Raw genomic sequence first — 19,292 nt, forward strand, 5'->3', positions numbered from 1 at the left:
TCTATTTCTATTAGAGGTTGAAGATGGCCATCCTCCTATGGACCTAATCTGGGGTATGCAGGAACTCACCATTGTGTCATTCCTTGACAAGGTCTTTAGCTAGTCCATCTTACCAGCTTTCGGAGTCTATTTAGTGCTGTCTGTTGGATAATTTCCAGGGCGTTTAGTTCTATTTAGTGGAGGACACATTTAGGTTTATTTAGTTACAGTCAGTAAGGAAAACTGAGTGAACTCCACCTTGTTTTGGAACCAGAAGCCCCATGCACATATTTTTAACCATCCAAGAAAACTATTTCCATTCATTTCTTAGCAAAATCTCCACAGTTCAACACTTATTTTTTAAAAAAATTTAGACCCATAAATCTTGCTGCTGGAGATATGTATAGGAAATCAAAGGATAAAACTTACCTACCTGAAGGCTATCTGAGTTGAGGCTTTTATTAGTTTGCTTGGGCTGCCATAACAGAGTAATGCAGACCGGGTGGCTTACACAACAGAAAGGTATTTTCTCACAGTTCTGGAGACTGGAAATCCAAGATTAAGGAGTTAGCAGATTTGATTTCTCCTGAAGCCTTTCTCCTTGGCTTGGCCACCTTCACTGTATGTTTTTCTCATGTGATTTTTCCCCCTGTGTGCATCTCTCTTATAAGGACACTAGTCTTATTGGATTAGGGCTCCACCCTTATGACATCATTTAACCTTAATTACCTCTTTACAGGCCCTGTCTCCAAATACAGTCACAGGAGAGAGTTAGAGCTTCAGCATAGGGTTTCTTGGACTACAAGAAAAAGAAACCCACTCGGGATAATTGAGATGTTCAGTATTGGTTCACCCTACTCATGTATCAGATGGAAGCTCCTAAAGGTTTCTCCTGGAACCCCAGGGAAATGAGTGTAGTGTAGTCGGGCCTCAGCAAGGGTGAGAGCCAGAGACTAGAAATCATTTGGAATTAAGGCAAGTCATTCTCACTGTCTCTCCCTCACCTCTTCTCTCCTCACATCTCTCTTTCTCGGCAGACGGGTTTTCTCTGCGTTTCTGCTCATGGTAGAAAATGACAATCCGTCTGTCCCCTCCGATCGAGCACCATCAGAAACAGTCCAGGATAGCTGCATCTGAAATCTAAATTCCTGAGCAAGAGAATCTGACTAACCAGCTTAGTCTGGGGCCCCGGTCAGGCCAGTCCACTGTGACCAGGGGCAGGGTTCCGTCTCCTGCTGCCTCCCAGAGCCTGAGGAGCAGGCGGCCTGCTCCAGGGATGGTGTCCCCAGAGTGTGTGCTGCTGAAGGAATGGGAAGGACCCGTGAGGACAAGAGAATATTATACACGTTCAGTGGATAATAATCATGAGCTAGATAGAAACGTGAGAGATGTTAGGTGGAAAAGCAGAATGCATTTCACATAAATGTTTTCTAGGATTACGACCAAGTTAAAATATGTATACCATAAAGATTAGAAAGAATAAACAATTAACATAATTATCATGTTGTGGGATGACATGACGTTTTATTTTTTCAAAAATTTCTCAGTTTATGTTAGTTCACTCTTCTGAGCAAAATAAAACAAGACACTGACCTCTCCATGGAGCAGCACTTCTTTCAGAATGGGGGATTGAATGAACTCCCCTTGGTTACCCTGTGACTCATTCCTGTGGTTCTCCATTCCTCTTGCCCTGGCCTGTGGGAAAAAGTTTAATAATATAATTTTATGTTAAAGTGATACACAGAGACTGTGATGTTAGCTTCATCATAAATTTAGAGCAAAGATGGCCAAGAGAGTACATTTCAAATGTCAAATTCAAGTGACTGATCAGTAGAGCCTATATTGAGACAGATCATGGAAGATCAGCAGAAAGTATGTCATGATCAATTAGTAATGTCTGCTAGGGCTACGGAGAAGGCAATGGCACCCCACTCCAGTACTTTTGCCTAGAAAATCCCATGGACGGAGGAGCCTGGTAGGCTGCAGTCCATGGGGTCGCTAAGAGTCGGACACGACTGAGCGACTTCACTTTCACTTTTCACTTTCATGCACTGGAGAAGGAAATGGCAACCCACTCCAGTGTTCTTGCCTGGAGAATCCCAGGGACGGGGGAGCCTGGTGGGCTGCCATCTATGGGGTTGCACAGAGTCGGACACGACTGAAGTGACGCAGCAGCACAGCAGCAGCTAGGGCTATGGGAAGGAGAATTGGACACATGCAACACATAAGACACATATGCAATCCATTTGCCATCCTTGATTTTTGACCACTCATCCTTGGCTCCAACTTCACTCCTCAAAGGTTTGAGTCTTCTCACATCCTTTTTTTCATGACTTGTTTTTCCTTGCAGATCATCACCTTTAGGGACTACCTACCCATTGTGCTAGGTAGTGAGATGCAGAAGTGGATCCCGCCCTACCAAGGCTATCATAACTCTGTGGATCCCCGAATTTCCAATGTCTTCACCTTTGCCTTCCGCTTTGGCCACATGGAGGTTCCCTCCACTGTGTCCCGCCTGGATGAGAATTACCAGCCATGGGGTCCGGAAGCAGAGCTCCCCCTACACACCCTCTTCTTCAACACCTGGAGGATAATCAAAGACGGTATGTCCTTTCAGGGATGCACTATCACCTGGCTGTCTCACTCTGCAGCCTGCTTCTAGAAAAACCTGGCATGGAAGTCAGGCTTCCACCACTTCCTGTGCAACCTTGGGCAAGTGACTGCACCTCACTGAGCCTCAGTTTCTTCGTTTGTAAAATGGGGACACTAATAATACCTATCTCACTAGGATATTAAAAATGAAATATATACATAAAGTGCCCTACAGTGGTTCCTGACACACAGGAGGTGATCACTAAATATTCGTTATTATTCTTTCTTTCCTGCACTGTCCTTTAAGGTGCCGAGTTTTCCCTGCTTCCTTTCCCTCCCTCAGGCTTCCCTGACCCTTGCAGAAAGAATTCCTGTGTCTAATAAATAAATAGGGCTTCCCCGGATAGCTCAAATGGTAAACCATCTGCCTGCTATGCAGGAGACCTGGGTTTGATCCCTGAGTCGGGAAGATCCCCTGGAGAAGGGCAATGGCAACCCACTCCAGTATTCTTCCCTGGAGAATTCCATGGACAGAGGAGCCTGCCGGGCTACAGTCCACGGGGTCACAAAGAGTCAGACATGACTGAGCAGCTGACACACACGCACAGTAAATAAATTGCTCTTTTCTGCTCTTCTCTACAGCTTTCCACCTCCATTAAGTGCCAAAGGTTGGACCCCGCTCTCCTTTATCCTGGGCTGGGCTGTGTCGAAACTGGCTTTTACTTAAGGCCTGACAAGTCAGGGCATTTTTCTAGAGATTTCTGCCATCTCTTCTCATGGTGTACAGTTCCTTGGGGGACCATATGGAGGAGAAGGAGCCAGCTCTCTGAACTGGAGCTTGGAAGAAACCCTGAATCTTATGCTCACGCATCACCACAGGATGGCAGGCAGTGTGGACGGGCCTCCAACCCCCAGCACACCCTGTGGGCCATGCTGTGTTCTTTCCTCAGTTCCAGCCCCAGAGGGGCAGTTGGCCTGTCTTTCACCTGAGAAAGAGAAACTGTCAGGAGGAGGGCGTGCCCGGGAATGGAAGATGTCCCCAGCTGCCCCACCCCCAGCATGACCTCTGGGTCTCCGTTGCAGGTGGAATTGACCCTCTGGTGCGGGGTCTGCTGGCCAAGAAGTCCAAACTGATGAATCAGGATAAAATGGTGACGAGTGAGCTGCGCAACAAGCTTTTCCAGCCCACTCACAAGATCCACGGCTTTGACCTGGCTGCTATCAACTTACAGCGTTGCCGAGACCATGGGATGCCTGGTGAGTGGGCCCAGGGTCCAGCCAGGCCTGGGGAATGTTTTGCTACTTTCTGGGGTTCCCAGGGACTCTCCTCTATATCCCTGAGGAGCTGATCAATTCTAAAACAGAAGGCAGAGATGCCTGTTTTAAAAACACACCTGTGAAATGGCATCTTCCAGTCTCCCTAAGACAGAGACCAGAGAACATATCTGGTACTATGCCTGGTACTATGCTCCTCAAATGAAAGCGATCAACCACTGATTTGTGAAAGCAGTTTAAAAGTCCAGAAAATATTAAGAAAAGGAGAATAGAGGGAAAGCGATGACTACTGGACCTTCCTAAATGTAGAACTTTAACAGCCAGACTGTCTGGGTTCAAATTCTAGTTGTGTGACCTTAGACAAGTGACTTAACATCCCTGTTCTTCAGTTTATATATGTGTACAGGGCTTAGAGCAGTGCCTGGACCCACAGTAAGCACCACGTATCCTGCTAGCTCCCTTGAAGCCCAAGTGCCGCAAGGTGGAACAGTGGCTCACTGCCTCCCTGTTCCCAGAGGCTGGGAACACACTGTCTGGGGCTGATGGAGCTGGAGTGGGCATGTCCTCAAAGGGCATTAGACAGCTTCCACCTCTCTGCCCTAGGGTACAACTCCTGGAGGGGCTTCTGTGGCCTCTCACAGCCCAAGACACTGAAGGGGCTGCAGATCGTGCTGAAGAACAAGATACTGGCTAAGAAGTTAATGGATCTCTATAAGACCCCCGACAACATTGACATCTGGATTGGAGGCAACGCTGAGCCCATGGTAGAAAGGGGCCGGGTGGGGCCACTCCTGGCCTGCCTCCTAGGGAGGCAATTCCAGCAGATACGTGATGGGGACAGGTGAGTGAGACCTCAGCGGGGAGGGCGGGTGGGGAGGCCCTTCTTGGAGGTGGGCATTGGGGTGGGCGTCCTGCAGGACCGATGCCAGACCTCGGCATGTTCCCGGGGACCTCCTCCCTTCCCCTTTGGCAGAGTGGGAAAGGGCCAGCAGCTGGGCTGCATGGAGACCCTGCTTGTGTCTCTGCAGGTTCTGGTGGGAGAACCCTGGGGTCTTCACTGAGAAGCAGCGGGACTCTCTACAGAAAGTGTCCTTCTCACGCCTCATCTGTGACAACACCCACATCATGAAGGTCCCGCTGCACGCCTTCCAGGCCAACAACTACCCACATGACTTTGTGGATTGCTCAACCGTTGATAAGCTGGATCTCTCACCCTGGGCCTCCAGGGAGAATTAGGGGCCCGGACTCCACAGCCTCCCACACTGTGCAGTAGAGCTCCCCTTGGCCACGATGCCATTTCAAGTAGACTCAGTGACCTGGCCCCTTCGGGCTCCCTACCCCGCCCCAGGCCTTCTGTCCAGCCGAGTCTCTCTGCACGCCCCCCAAGCACACCTAGCTCAAGCCCAAGGCAGCCGCCTCGCCGCTCCAGCTCTTCCCATTGAATCCCACATCCTCTCCGTCTTCAGAAACCCTCCTTCTGTCAAGACTTCCACCCTCCAAAATGCCTTCTGATCTTGCTTGCCAGATGTCACCCATCCTTTCCCCAAAAAAGTCTTGGCTGAGGCTGCGGCCTTGACACCCGTATCTCTCCTCCCCTTGAACTAGATTGTAAACTTCTTGAGCTCGGCCTTCAACCTGCTTCCAAGTGTGCCCTGGGGCCCCCAGCGTAGTCCTTGGCACACAGTGAGTGCTCAGTAAACACCTGATGATTGAACACAGATGCTGGCGATGACCTTGTTCCCCTCTGGAAGGCAGGCCTTGGAATCACTGCCAAATGAGCAACAGTGTTTACAGCTCAGACATGTCTCACCACAAAGAGGTCACCACAAAGAGTCTAGGCAGTGAGAGGGCCCGGTTTGGTGCTCTCAGCTTCAAAGCGCTCTCAAAGAAAAGGAGGGAAGGGGCTCCTGCGCAAAGAAGGCATGGCTGTGGGGTGGCAGGAGAACTTTCAGGGCATCGCCACAGGGGTAGAGAAATCCAAGCCAGAGCTCATTTGGGGGAATTCCCTGGCGGTCCAGTGATTAGGACTCCACACTTCCACTGCAGGGGACACAGGTTCAATCCCTGGTCAGGAAACTAAGATTCCCCCATACCATGATGTGCAGTTAAAAAAAAACAAAAGTTAATTTCTTTTCTAGGGGTCCTTCAGGGAAATACCCCCTTATTCTAGGTTAGTCCTGGGGGCCTGTGAGGCCTCTGACCGCAGATCCAGAATATTCCTAGTTTGCCACCCAATACACACTCATGAGTTCTTTCTCAAAGACCCTCCTGGGTCAGGTCAGCCCAGGGGGACCCCCAGGCTCCCTGACTGGCACGGCGGGGGCAGGAGACCTGCAGCCATCCTACAGGAAAGCCTGGGAGCCGGAAGACCCGGGCGGCCCTGGCTCTGGGACCCCCTTCTTGGAGGCCTCAGATGAATCCCTTAACCCCCCAGGACCCCTTCCTGTCCTCAGTGAGAGGGGGTTCAGCAAGGTTTCTCCCTCTTCGGGGAGGTGCTAATATCCGGGGCTCCCGTGGGTACACAAGCCTCTCATCCTTTCAGGCCCCAGTTGTGGGTGTCCCCCTCCCCAAATGTGGGAAGAAGGGAGAGAACAGGAGGGAATCCACCACGCAGGCAGAGGGATCAAGTTCCAGGCACGCTCATCAGGGGAGTCTGCTCCTTCCCCTCCCTCAGCCCCACCTGCTGTCCTGGTCTGGACCCCTGGCGAAGGCAAGACTAAGGAGGCATCTACCGTCCTGGGGCCTCTGACCCACCGGGCCGGCTGACGGGGTCCCCAGGTGTCTTGTCACCTGGAAAGGGAACCACATTCCCATCAACCTCCTGCTCTTTCCTCTCCTGAGCGCCCTCTGTTTCCCAACACTTGGCACAGGCCCGATGCAGAGCGAGCATGTAGCAAGCATAATACTTCCCGGGGCAGGGCACCAACAGAAGGGCTTGGTGCCCACGGTTCCCGCTCTCTGGTGGGAAGAGGGAACCGGTGAGGGAAGAGGGTCTGCTCAGTTTGGCCTGGCCCCTAGGCATCCAAGGACTGACGGCCTTCTATGTATGAATCAGCCCAAGGAGAACGCCTGGACGTCCTGACCTCCAGTTTAGAAAGGGCCCTGAAGCACAGACCACTCTTCAAGTTCAGAGCCCAGAGCAAGCCTCTTGCTGAGGGTCCAGCCCCACTGCAGACACAGAGCAAAGATCTCCATCTATGGTGCTTTATTATCATAATCATCAGGTATAAACAAATGGTATAAAAGGGCCCAGTTCCTCTCCAGGCAGCTCCTGTGAATAAGCAAGACAACAGGGTAAGGAAGAAAAAGGGGAGCCATGGACTGAGCCTGGCGAGCCTGGGCCCGTAACTCAACCCACGCGCAGCCCACTGCTAATAGCCACTCCTCCGGGGTCGTCACTCCTCCAGGGTCACTGCTTCACCTCTGATAACAGGACACAGTCAAGATATAAGCTCCACAAGGGCAGAAATGGTGTCTGACTTTTTCTGTGTGTTTCCCATGCGGGCCACACTGCCTGGCAAGTAATGGGTGCTCAATAAACCCAATACTAGAGGATGCAATGGACCCTCTAAGAAGCCATGTCAGCAGTTATTTACAAAGGAAATTCAGGCTTAGCAAGGTCGAGGAACTTGTTCAAGGTCACACAGCTGGTAGGCTGCAGGATCTGAACCCAAGCAGTCTGGCTCCTTAGCCTGTACGTTTCACCAATCCACTCTGCTGCCTTCCACACACCTAGTATCAGCAAATACACACTCATGTATACACAGCACACAAAACACTACCCACGTTCACATGCAACACGCACAAAATGCAATTTCGATTCACTGTGCGCACGCACACACACACACGCACACACACACACACACACGAATGTCCAGTTGTTAGTGGTGTCTTTGGCTGGCACCCAGAACAGGGAGGGGCTCACCTAGAAAAGGGAGAGCTCTGTGGACCCAACCAGCCAGCCGAGAGATGCCCAGCCTCACCTCCCCGCTGCCCTCCTTACCCTGCCTCTAGCGCCTTTCCCTCCAGGGAGCCAGGTTCAATGCCGGCACCCTATTGCAGCGGACAAAGTCCCGAGGGAATCTGTTGGACATGAAGATGTTGTTCTTGGGCACGAAGGTGATGCCTGTGTTGTCACAGATGATGCGGGGCAAGGAGATCTTGGCGAGGGCCTGCTGCTGCTTCTTGCTGAACACGCCCTTGTTCTGCCACCAGAACCTGCACGGGAACACCCACAGCCACTGTGCCTGAGGCCCTCCTGGGCTGGGAGGGCACCCACTGGCTGGAGCTGTTCCTGGTTGACAGAGGACCACGGTGGACAGCGGCTCCACAGCACAGGAGAGCTCCAGGCCCTCAGGCAGCCCAAGAGGGGATTCAAACAAATAGAGCCCCACTCACAGCTGCCCAGGTCCCCCCCCCCCAACCCGCTCCCACCCCAGCAGCCTCCAAGCATCACTAATGACAGACGGGCCCACTCTCCCATGAGACCCCGGGCCCTGGACAGGGCTACGTTCAGGCGGGGAGACGGGATCTACGGAGTGTGTCTCATTTGTCCACCCAGAGAGGGACACCTTGTTAAGAGTTTCCCCAAGGCACAGTTCATGCCAGGTGAGAACTGGGTGTGACAGAGGTCAGGCCCACAGTGGAATGAAAACAGGAGCGGCAGCCGAGGGGAAGCAAGGATGGGACCTTCCAATGGAGACTGGTGGCCCCGTGACCACGCCTGGGACCTGGAGAAGCAGTGACTAAGGGTGGCATTTTCTCTCGTCCCGCTCCTTGACAACCACAGATCCCTTCTTTTTGCACCCTCAACAGCTTCAGGGTACATCAGTGACGACCTTGAGGCTCCCCAGAACACACTGGAGAATCACGGACTCCTTCTAGCAGGAGGAAGCAAGGGGTCTCCCGAGGGGCAGGGGCAGAGCTGCGGGGCCTCCGCCCTCACCGGTCACCATCACGGAGCTTCCTGAACTGGGTCCCAATGAGGCAGGCGAGCAGCGGGCCCACGCGGCCATTTTTGTTCAAGGGCTCAGCTACACCGCCTATCCAGATGTCGATGTTGTTGGGCGTCTGGTACAGTTTCATCAGCCTCCTCGCCAGGTCCAGGTTCCTCAGGACTGTGCCCAGCTCACCCACCGTGTTGGGCACTGGGAGCCCACAGAAGCGCCTCCAGGCGTTGTACCCTGTATGGGAGGAGCGGAGAGTGGTTGTGGGTGGGCCGCAGAAAGGCCACCCTCCCAACACAGTGAGGCCACATACAGAGGTCCATGCAGGAAAGGAGGGCACAAAGGGGCTGCTTCCCGTCTACAAACCCCCCAGGGAATCCTCTGGCCTCCCTGGGAGCCTGGGCACAGCTGGGTCTCTCCAGGAGCCTCTCTGTCTTCCCCTACCCTTCCCACTCTAAGGTAAATCCTAAATTGTCATCACTCCCGCTGGGTCTAAGAACAGGAGCATCTCCTTGCCCCTGTGGAGATCTCAGACCCTCGATGGGTGCAGTGTGTCTGGAAGGATCAGCCCCATACCAGCTGTCCCACAGCACAGGCATCAGCAGGATGGTAGGCTGATCTGGGCTCCCATTCCAGCTCTGTCTCTTACTTGACTAGAGAACCCGGGCAGGTTCTGAATTTCTCCAAGCCTCAGTTTCCTCATCGTAAAATGGTGGTGGTTTAATCGCTAAGTTGTGTCCAACTCTTTCGACCCCATGGACTGAATCCATGGGATTCTCCAGGTGAGAATACTGGAGTGGGTTGCCATTTCTTTCTCCACATCAGTAAAATGGAAGTGATAATAATCTCTTCCCTCAGAATCCACACAAAATGAAGCAAAATAGATGGAGGTAGGTTTTCAGGGTAGTAGGGGCTCGTTGTTATTATGGAGATGCCCTAAATTGGAGGGTTTCAGCAACACAATTTAGGGCATCACCGTAATAATATCAAGCCCCTACTGCCCTGAAAACCTACCTCCATCTATTTTGCTTCATTTTATGTGGATTCTGAGAGGAAGAGATTATTGGGGGGGGGGGGTTCCAGCAACACAACAGAGAAGGCAATGGCACCCCACTCCAGTACTCTTGCCTGGGAAATCCCATGGACTGAGGAGCCTGGTGGGCTGCAGTCCGTGGGGTCGCTAAGAGTCGGACACGACTGAGGGACTTCACTTTCACTTTTCCCTTTCATGCATTGGAGAAGGAAATGGCAACCCACTCCAATGTTCTTGCCTGGAGAATCCCAGGGACGGGGAAGCCTGGTGGGCTGCCATCTATGGGGTCGCAGAGTCGGACACAACTGACGCGACTTAGCAGCAGCAACACAAAGTAGGTGGAAGGTGCTGGAAACGGGGCAGAGGGGCCCAGGGGCCTGACTTCAGGCCGCATCCTAAGAGCAAAGGTTCTGAGGGTTGGCGGTGGGAGTGGGGTGCCCCGGTAGCTGGGGGCACTGGAGAGGACAGGCGCTGGATTGGGAGGTGGGTTGGCCCGGGAGGCCAGGGCAGCCCCCTCACCAGGGAGGCCGTGGTCGCGGCTGCGCTGCATGTTGAGCGCAGGCAGGTCCAGCCCGATCCTCATGACCTGCTCAAACAGCCGCTCTCGGATCTCGTCCACCGCGATTTGGTTCTGGCGGTTCAGCTTCGCAGGGGTGGCCATGAGGCCCCGCAGGATGGGGTCGATGCCACCTGGAGCAAGAGGAGCACGCTGGGGGAAGGTCCGGCTCGGTATCGGAGCTCAGACTGCAAGGAGCCGGACCCGGGGGCAGTGGCGGAGAGCGCTGAGCACATGTGGCTTCTGGCGCCAAGGTCCCGGGTGGGCAGATCCTCACTGAGGCTCTGTGGTCTCGGGGATAAAGCCATTCAAACTCGTCAGGCTCAGATGCTCCCAGCCCTCCTGGGTCCCTGAGGATCCCAACGCACAGGAAGGAGCCAGCTCCCTGTAAGCTGTCTCACCCCACTCTCTGTTGTTCGATGTGCAAGCAGAGTCAAGTGAACCAGGCCGGAAATCAGATGCCCAGAAGACAGAAGGAAAGACAATTCATTCCGCCCTAGCTCCCTGTGACCAAGTCCACGCCCACCCCACCGGCTGCCAGTTCACTCCCTCACTCCCTGATAGCGTCTTGCTCACCTTCGAGCACAACCCTCCAGCTGGCAAAAAAGACTCTGCTGAGCGGCACGCGGGGGTTGGGCTGCATAGGTTGGTATCGACTGTTCAGGCGGAACATGAAGGGTTGGATGAGGGTGTGGCCGTAGCGGAAGGCGTTGGTGAAGACGTTGGAGATGCGCGGGTCCACCGAGTCGTTGTAGGAGCAGTAGGGGCGCAGGTACTTCCGCATGGCCTCCCGCCCCAGCACCAGGGGCAGGTAATCCCGGTAAGTGATGATCTAAAGGAAAGTCACTCAGAGTGGCCTCTCCACTCACCCCTCCCTGCGGATTCTTCACCTGCTCCTGACTCGGCGGGATCCCTCCCTCGTCTAAGGCCAAGGATTTGCCTCCCACAGTACTGGACCTGGGTCCCACAGAGTGGGACCAAGTGGCATAAACAGGGCTCAAGTGCTTGCCTGCTGTGTGACCTTAGGCCAGTTATTAACCTCTCTGAGCCTCAGTTCCTCAAATGTAAATTACGGGTAATTATGCTGCACTGTGCCTTAGAGGATGAAATAATAAAAGGTTCTGTGAGTCCTTTCATAGCTCCCTTGCCCTTGAGTTATTCCTGTCTCATTTCTCTTAACTAGCATACTAGCTGGAGAAGGCAATGGCAACCCACTCCAGTGCTCTTGCCTGGAGAATCCCATGGACGGAGGGCCTGGTAGGCTGCAGTCCATGGGGTCGCTAAGAGTCGGACACGACTGAGCGACTTCACTTTCACTTTTCACTTTCCTGCACTGGAGAAGGAAATGGCAACCCACTCCAGTATTCTTGCCTGGAGAACCCCAGGGACGGGAGCGTGGTGGGCCGCTGTCTATGGGGTCACACAGAGTCGGACACGACTGACGTGACTTAGCAGCAGCAGCAGCATACTAGCTCCTTGAGGGCAAGGGTTGGATCTCATTTCTCTTGAAATTACTCAGTAGGCAACAAAGTGCCTGGCCCACAGTAGGGTTCAATCTAGTGTCTGCAGAAGGAAGGGAGGCAAAATGGAAAAGGGCCACCCTAGGTGATTTCTCGCAGTGAAAAGGGAGGAGAGGGAACAGACACACTCTAGATTCTAGACTCTGGAATCTCAGAGTTAAACAAATCTCATTTAAATTCTTTGTGCCAGTGGAAAACTGGTCACCCTGGTAACCCTCAGCACCAGCAACTCTCTCCAGTCCAAAGTTGAGGAGTATTAACAAGCGGTGTGTGTGTGTGTGTATGTGTGTGTGTGTGTGTGTGTGGTATGTGCACTCAAGTGCATGTTCATGACCTGGGAGAGGATGAGGATGCTGGAGCATCAAAACTTGGGAGAAAAGGAATCCCTTGGCAGTCCAGTGGTTTGGACTCTGCATTTCCACTGCAGGGGGTTCAGGTTCAATCCCTTGTTGGGTGACTAAGATTCCAAAAGCTAAGTAGCTCAGCCAGTAAATAAATAAAGCATTTAAATATTTCCCCCCAAATTTGGAGAACACCCCTCAGGGATAAGCGAGGACAAGGAGAGGGGGTGAGCTGGGATAGAGCCGTAAAGAAGAGGGAGTGTGTAAAGGAGCCAAGAGTGACAACGTGATGAAGGAAAGGAGAATTTACGGAACGCCTACTGTACGCCTGGTGGCTCAGCTGCTAAAGAATCCGCCTGCAGTGCGGGAAACCTGGGTTCGATCCCTGGGTTGGGAAGATCTCCTGGAGAAGGGAAAGGCTACCCACTCCAGTATTCTGGCCTGGAGAATTCCATGGACTGTGTAGTCCATGGGGTCACAAAGAACCGGACACGACTGAGCGACTTCCACTTTCACTGTGTGCCAAGCATTTTAGACTCACCTGTTTAAACCTGTCAGTATTATTCCTGGTAGACAGGAAAGTAGAAAGGAGAGCAAGCCTGGGAATGAGGGGATGAAAGGCAAGTGACCCTTGTCAGGCACGTAGTATCTGCCAGGTGTTTTCACATAGCTCATACGGGTTAATTTGCACAGCTAAGATGCGGCAGAGGCACTTTGGCATCCCAAGTCTGCTGACCCCTGGCATCACAGATGCCCAGGACTGCCTACCTGGACCATGGCTCCCACGATCTTTCGGGCTTCCTGATAGAGCCTCTCTCCATTCCAGTGGGCGTTCAGGCGCTTGAGCTCTTTGGCCAGCCGGTTGTGCTCCCGCACAAAGAGTGTGTGCATGGAGGTGAGCTCAGGCATCTCACTCGCACGGGAGTCCCCTTGGGGAAGCAAAAGCTACTGTCATTCCTAAGACCTCCCTCCCAGAAAGGACTTGCTCCACTGAAACTCCCTCTGGGGCCAAGGCCTCAAATGCTGCTTATCTCCACTCAACATTTCACGCCATGCTCAGTCTGCACCCCATCTAGGAGGCCTCCCTTGATTCCCTGGTCCACCATAGCAGCTCTTCAGTGCTGGCCGGGGATGCTCATCTACTAAGCATCAGATCTGACACAAGACTTGCCACCTCCCCATACCTGAGACTGCTGGCACCTGGAGGACAAGGACCATGGCTTGTGCCTTTTTGTATCTGACCCTCCCACCCAACATACACACAAACACATGGGGTTTAACACACTGCCTGGGACAAAATAGGAGATCCATGAGCACTGCTTGATTGACATTTTCTTGATTCAGGGAAGGCCAAAAAAAGTAGCATGCATGTTGGCTGTCCCTGTCTTCCTGCCCATGTCAGACACAGCAAATGATCACAGCCTTTACTCCTGATAAAATTAGATGCAGACTTCCCTGGCGGTCCAGTGGTTAAGAATCTGCCTGCCAATGCAGGGGACATGGGTGTGACCCCCGGTCTGGGAAAATCCCACATGCCATGGAGCAACTAAGCCCGTGTGCCACAACTACCGAAGTCTGTGTGCCCTAGAGCCTGTGCTTCACAACAAAAGAAGCCACCACAGTGAGAAGCCCACACACTGTGACTAGAGGAGTTCCCACTTGCCACAACTAGAGAAAGCCTGCACATAGCAGTGAAGCACTGAAGACCCAGCGCAGCCGAAAATAAAAATTAATTAAAATTAATATAAAAAAAGAAATTGGATGCAACCTCAGAATCCTTCTTAACACAGGACTCTAGAAAGCCACTACCACCTGCTCAGAGCTGCCATGCCCACCTTACTACACGCTAACTCTGCAGCCTGCTTGGGAGAGAGAGTCAGGGCACAGGAAGTTTGAAGGCCACACCTGTTCAAAAGAACCAAGAGTGACCCTCTGATCCCTCTAGTCCTCCCCTAACCCTGGGGAGGGGTTAGGGGAGGACTAGACACTGGGTTCAGTCCTCCCCAGCTCTAAAAGTCGGTGGCAAGGAAATTCCCTGAGAGTAGCTTTTCCTTCTCATTACTTTACAAGAGGTCAAGATCATCTGGGCCGGGGACACGTGACTCAACACCATGTGGAGGCAGAGGACTGCTGCTCTTTCTCCTCTTGCCCAGAAAAGTCCACAGTGGGGCTGACCTTGATTCTCCTCCCCAGGGCCCAGCCAGCAAAGCCATCATGAGGAGAGGTTGAGAGGGCAGGGAGAAGGGCCTCAGACCCACTGCTGGGTTCATAGTTAAAAACACTGTATCAAGTAAAATTTCTGGGCATGGCCACCATCACTGCCCCAACCTTATCCCCAGGACTGCCAGTTGTCTAAATCAAAAATCCTACCCTCTTTCATTACAGGAATCAAGGTGGGTAAGGTGGTGATGTTCTGGAGCAGCTCTGTCCCACAGAAATTCTGCACTGATGAACACGTTCTACATTTGAGCTGTCCTGTATAGAAGCCATTAGCCTCTGGGGCTACTGAACACTTGAAATGAGCACTTGAAAGGTAGCTAGCACAGTGGAGCAAGCTTGTTTTTAATTTAAGCTAAATTACATATAAATGAAAATAGCCATGTGTGCCTAGTGTCTGCCATATTGGATACTGTTGTTCTAGAGGGTTGAGGGCGCCATGTTGCTCTCTGTCTCTTTGGTTTCCTGTCCCTGGAGGATTCAGCTTTCCCCTCTCGCAGAGCGCAAATGGAAAGGGAGCAACAGAGAAAGGGCTAGATAGATGGAGCCAGGCGCCTTGGCCATCCCTGAGTCTCCTTCTTAAATTTGGGGGGTTTGTTCTTGTCGTTTTGGGGGTTTGCTTTTGTTTTGCCTTTCTGGCTCCATCCAACTTGTTACCAAGGCAACAGCCTATTCACATCCTGTAAGTTGGTGAGGGAAGTCTCTGAATGCTAACCCCACATGGGGCTCTGCAATAGGCTCGCCGTGGCTCCAGTAGGGGGCGCCCTGCATCAGTCCAGGTCCCTGCCCATGACTGACCTGCCAGGAAGCAGGGGATGTTCGCAGAGCGGTTGGTGAGGCGGCAGGGGTCATGGCGCAGGGTGTCGAAGGGCAGCAGGGCCCGGCCGTTGTCCTGGAAGCGGGTGTTGACGGCCAGCAGCCCCAGCTGGTTGGTCAGGTTGCGCAGCCTCATGGCCAAGGGGTCCTCGCTGCCGTAGACCATGCTGGCGTCCACGAAGGAGGTGAGCGCGTTGATCTGGTTGCGGATGGTGATGTTGCTCTGGGTGCAGGCAGGGCTGGAGCGGAAGAAAGGGATGCAGTCCTGCTGGTTCTTGATGCGGGGGTCATTGGGCGGGATCTGAGGTGCAGAGAGAGAGGCCCCGCAGGCTCGCCGCGGCCAGAGACAGAGGTCAGGAGTGGCTCTCTCTGGTCCACCCGCCTTTTTAGGCCCTGAATTCCCGCCAGGGAAGCCGTCTGGAACCCAGGACCAGAAAGGGCAACCCAGACAGTAAACAGAGCCCCTCGGGCCTCTTAGCTGGCAGGAAGGCTTCTCAAGGCCCCCGAGGGATGAGCCTTAGGTTCCACCGGCAGAGTGTCTCTGAGCTGGAGGGGCGGTGACTGGAGGGCCGGCATGGGGGACCTGGGCACTTCTGGAGGTGCGCTAGCCAGTCCTCCGACCCTCCCCCTCAACCTCCTTTCTCTCCTCTCCTCTGACTCTGTTCCTCTCTCCTCGGGTCTCTGGCTCTCTCTCTGTCCTCTCCGGCGGCCTCCTCTTCTTTCCCTTCCCCCTTTTGTCTCTCTGGCTCTCACTCCGGCCCCTGTCTGCCTCTGTCCGCCTCTCTCTGGGACCCTCCTTCCTTCCTTCTCTCCCCTGCTACCTACTCTGCACGTGTCCACTCTCAGCCCCGCCGCAACCCCACTACCAAGCTCTGTGTGATGTGGGCTGGGGGGCCCCCCGAGTCGGGAGGGAAGACGACTGAGCCCCTGGCGCTTGCACACAGAAGTCTGAGGGGCAGTGGGAAGGTCCTCAGCACAGAGAGGGTGGGAGATGGTAGGGGGTGGAGGGGAGAGGGCGGTCAGGGCCAGGCTTGCTGGGACCCAGGGAAGGAAAGCTGGGCAGGAAGGGAGATGGCCCCTTCGGGGAACGATGCCCCCCTCCCCCGGCTCAGCGGGCTGCAGGGTGGGGCCGGGAGGAAGCACCTTGAGCGGGAAGCAAGGCGGCTGCTGCAGGCAGCTGGTCTCGCAGTTGATGCCGGTGAGGAAGGAGACGCGGGCGGCCGGTTCGGGGGAGAAGTCGAGGTCGTGGTCGAGCAGCTGGCCCCACTGCATGAACATGAGTGAGCGCTGCTGGTCCGGAGTCAGCTTCTCCGTGGGGAAGCGCACGATCTCATTGGACACGGCGCGAGCCTGTGGGACACCGGGCGTCAGGGGCCGCTGTCTCGGCCGGGCTGCTCTCCCTCCACCCGGCTGGGACTCACCAGGGGAACTGGGAAGCCGTTGCGCTTGACCCGGGGCGTCCAGCCGAAGGGCAGCGAGAAGCCATCCTCGTACTCCGCCGGCAGCCAGCGTACAAAGGGGCGGTTGGAAGCCCCCAGAGTGGGGCTGCGCCTGGAGGGCAGGAACACGGTGCTGACACCCCTTGGTAGGGTCTCCAGCCTCCAGCCACCGCCCGCCCATCGAGGGCCGGCCCCCAGCGGCCGCACCTGTTGTTGCACTGCCCGGTGATGGTTCGGTACTCGTCCTTCTCTGGGCAGCTCACCCCCAGGTCCTGGTGGGCGCAGCCGCTAGTCTTGGACAGCAGGTTCAGCTGGGCTGGGGTCAGCACGTCTGTGGACCGGGCAAAGTAGGAGGAAAGTGGGAGCTGTGCCCCTGTTTTCTACCCACTGCTGGGGAGCCTTGCTTGGGAGATGTGGTCTGAGGACATAGTAGGGGGATGCTAGGATACCCCCCGGGAGGAGGGATTGGGAGACCCACAGGGGTTGAGTGAGGCGCTGGAATAGTAGCGGGAACTGTACCTGTGACGTTGAAGCGGCCTGGCCACAGGGCCCTCAGCTTCCTCTCCAGCAGGCTGAGGGCCACGTGTAGGTAGTCAGCCGCCCTCACAGCGGTCCTGGTGGCCGCCACTGGCTGCTTGAAGTAGGACAGGAGTTCCATGGGGCTGGCCAAGCCACTGTGAAGCCGCTGCTTGATGCTGCTTGAGGGAAGGAGGGGTGAGCCCAGAGAAAGGACGGGGAGACACTCAGCAGGGCCCCAGCCCAGAGCTGTGGGCTCGAAAGACCCAGAGCTGGGAAGCAGGTTTGTCTTTGTAAACATGGTTTGGACCTGGGAGTCCAAAGATGAGGCCATGGGAGGCATGGTCTTGAAGACATCTTCACACCCAAAGACAGAAAGACCGCCCGGCAGAGGGCCCCACCTCCAGCCGCACGTTCCCCGCTGCCTGTTCCTTCTCTAAAAGGCCGGGGACAGCCTCACCCAGAAGCCCCACCTTTCCCGCCGCTCCTTGTAGACTTTGTCCACTAGCCGCTTGGCCTCCTCCATGCAGGTCAGCACCACCGAGGTATCCACTTCCCCTGGGACAGCTGCCCAGAACAGAGGTCAGGAGGTCAGGAATGGACCCAAAGTCCCCATGGGGCCCCAGAGCCCGGCTGGCTTACAAGGAGGAAAGGAATCCCGGGGACTCGGAACTACCCTTAACACGCCACCTTTTCCCTTCTTTCTGAACTGTTACCTGGAGGGACACCCTCCGAGGGCTGGAGCATGATCAGAACTGCCAGGAGTCCCGCCGAGCCCAGGAGCAGCCTCATCTCTGCAACAAGACCCCGTGCCCACGAAGTGTGCAAAGCCCACAGTGCGCTGGGGAGACAAGCGCCCCACAGCCGCCTCCTCACAGGCCCCTCACCCCCTCCTTCTCACCCAGTGCCCCCGCAGTGGGTTCTGCCTACAGACAGAGTCTAGGACCCTACCTCTGAAGTTCCAGGGCTCCACCTGGCATTGGCATCACCTCTTAGCTGAACCTGGGCTTTTATGTTCTCCAGGCTGGGGGAGGGCTGGGGCAGGTGGGTCCCGCCCCTGGAAACTCAAGTCTCCCTCCAACCCCACTGGGGCCAGGGAGCACAGAAAGAACCCCCTCACGTGGGAGCAACAGGCAGTGGAGGAGGGACCAAAACCGGCTCCAGCCCGTGAACTTGGCACTCCTCCAGAGAACCTCAGCTCCCATGTGTGCTAGACCAGTGCTGTCCCCAAAGCGTGAAAAATTTACCCCCCCCCCTCCAAAATTCTGGTTCAACTGAGTATCCAGGGTTCCTTTGCAAGGGATGAAAGTTAGGAACCGACAGCCCAGGGAATCATGGGAAACAGAAATTGGAGTGATGATGGCCCGATCTGCCTCCGGACACCGTTCCCCCACGCTCAATAGTAACCAGGCCCCTGGGGCCAACCATGGTGGGCAGCCCCTCATTCTTGGAGCAGGCTAAGGGGACAGGAAATCTGACTGGAGATCGTTGAGCTTTACAGGAAAGAGGAACGTGGGGACTATGGTCTGAGGACCAAGGTAACTTCCTCTATCCCTCTCCTCATCGCCTTTCCTCTTGGCTCTTGGTAGTAGACTGCCTCCAACAACCCCTCCATCTGCTCCCAGATTTCAGGAACCAGGAGAGAACAGAGCTGGCTGTGGTTAGTGGTCAGCTGGGTGACGCAGCCCAGACCCAGAGAAAGGCTGGCAAAGGGAGTGCCGGTGGGAAAGGTGCCCTACAACTCATGACAGTGTTCATCCGCCTTCCTGTGCCCTCATCAGGCTGGGCACATGCCAACCATGGCCCCCATGTCCTGTTCGGTCTACCCACACCTCCTACCTCCAGACACCCTCCTGCACTCACTCTTGCCATCTATCGCCAGACCACTTCTTGGCCTAGAAACAAGGGACAGCAAACATCTTCCCGGTGTACCTTCCCACCTGCTAGGAAGACCCACGAGAAAGGGGCCATTCTTCCAGGGCTTGCTATGTGTGAACCTGGACAAGTGGCTCTTCATGAATCAGCTTCTAGAATTTTATAGGCTTTTGAAAAATACTTTTTT

At 54.6% G+C, this 19,292-nt stretch overlaps 2 protein-coding genes across 11 annotated transcripts in view; one reads left to right on the plus strand and one right to left on the minus strand.

The window, feature by feature from the left end:
* The window catches only part of LPO (lactoperoxidase), a 31,414-nt gene extending 25,850 nt beyond the window's left edge, over positions 1-5,564 (plus strand). For all 8 annotated transcript variants that reach the window (XM_061390095.1, XM_061390093.1, XM_061390092.1 and 5 more), the window contains exons 10-13: positions 2,330-2,582; positions 3,655-3,828; positions 4,450-4,687; positions 4,875-5,564. In XM_061390095.1, coding sequence (XP_061246079.1) covers positions 2,330-2,582; positions 3,655-3,828; positions 4,450-4,687; positions 4,875-5,082 — 873 coding nt within the window. In that variant the 3' untranslated portion in view covers positions 5,083-5,564. The remainder of the gene's footprint in view (positions 1-2,329; positions 2,583-3,654; positions 3,829-4,449; positions 4,688-4,874) is intronic.
* On the minus strand, positions 1,501-19,067 carry MPO (myeloperoxidase). 3 transcript variants are annotated; one of them, XM_061390099.1, is made up of 14 exons: positions 18,182-19,067; positions 17,947-18,024; positions 17,704-17,797; positions 17,234-17,409; positions 16,922-17,045; positions 16,697-16,826; positions 16,419-16,625; positions 15,258-15,576; positions 13,011-13,171; positions 10,958-11,213; positions 10,345-10,515; positions 8,792-9,029; positions 7,850-8,064; positions 1,501-1,674 (listed from the first exon to the last, which is right to left on the minus strand). In XM_061390099.1, the coding sequence occupies exons 2-13, from the start codon at positions 18,020-18,022 to the stop codon at positions 7,857-7,859; spliced, it is 2,160 nt and encodes a 719-aa protein (XP_061246083.1). In that variant the 5' UTR covers positions 18,023-18,024; positions 18,182-19,067; the 3' UTR covers positions 1,501-1,674; positions 7,850-7,856. The 3 variants fall into 3 exon arrangements, with proteins under 3 accessions (XP_061246083.1, XP_061246081.1, XP_061246082.1); XM_061390097.1 differs by lacking the exon at positions 1,501-1,674 and adding an exon at positions 7,035-7,117 and having other exon boundaries at positions 18,182-19,066; XM_061390098.1 differs by lacking the exons at positions 1,501-1,674; positions 18,182-19,067 and adding an exon at positions 7,035-7,117 and having other exon boundaries at positions 17,947-18,126.
* Between the last annotated feature and the right edge of the window lie 225 nt (positions 19,068-19,292).

This window comes from Bos javanicus, chromosome 19 (assembly GCF_032452875.1).
Source record: "Bos javanicus breed banteng chromosome 19, ARS-OSU_banteng_1.0, whole genome shotgun sequence".
Classification (NCBI taxonomy): domain Eukaryota; kingdom Metazoa; phylum Chordata; class Mammalia; order Artiodactyla; family Bovidae; genus Bos; species Bos javanicus.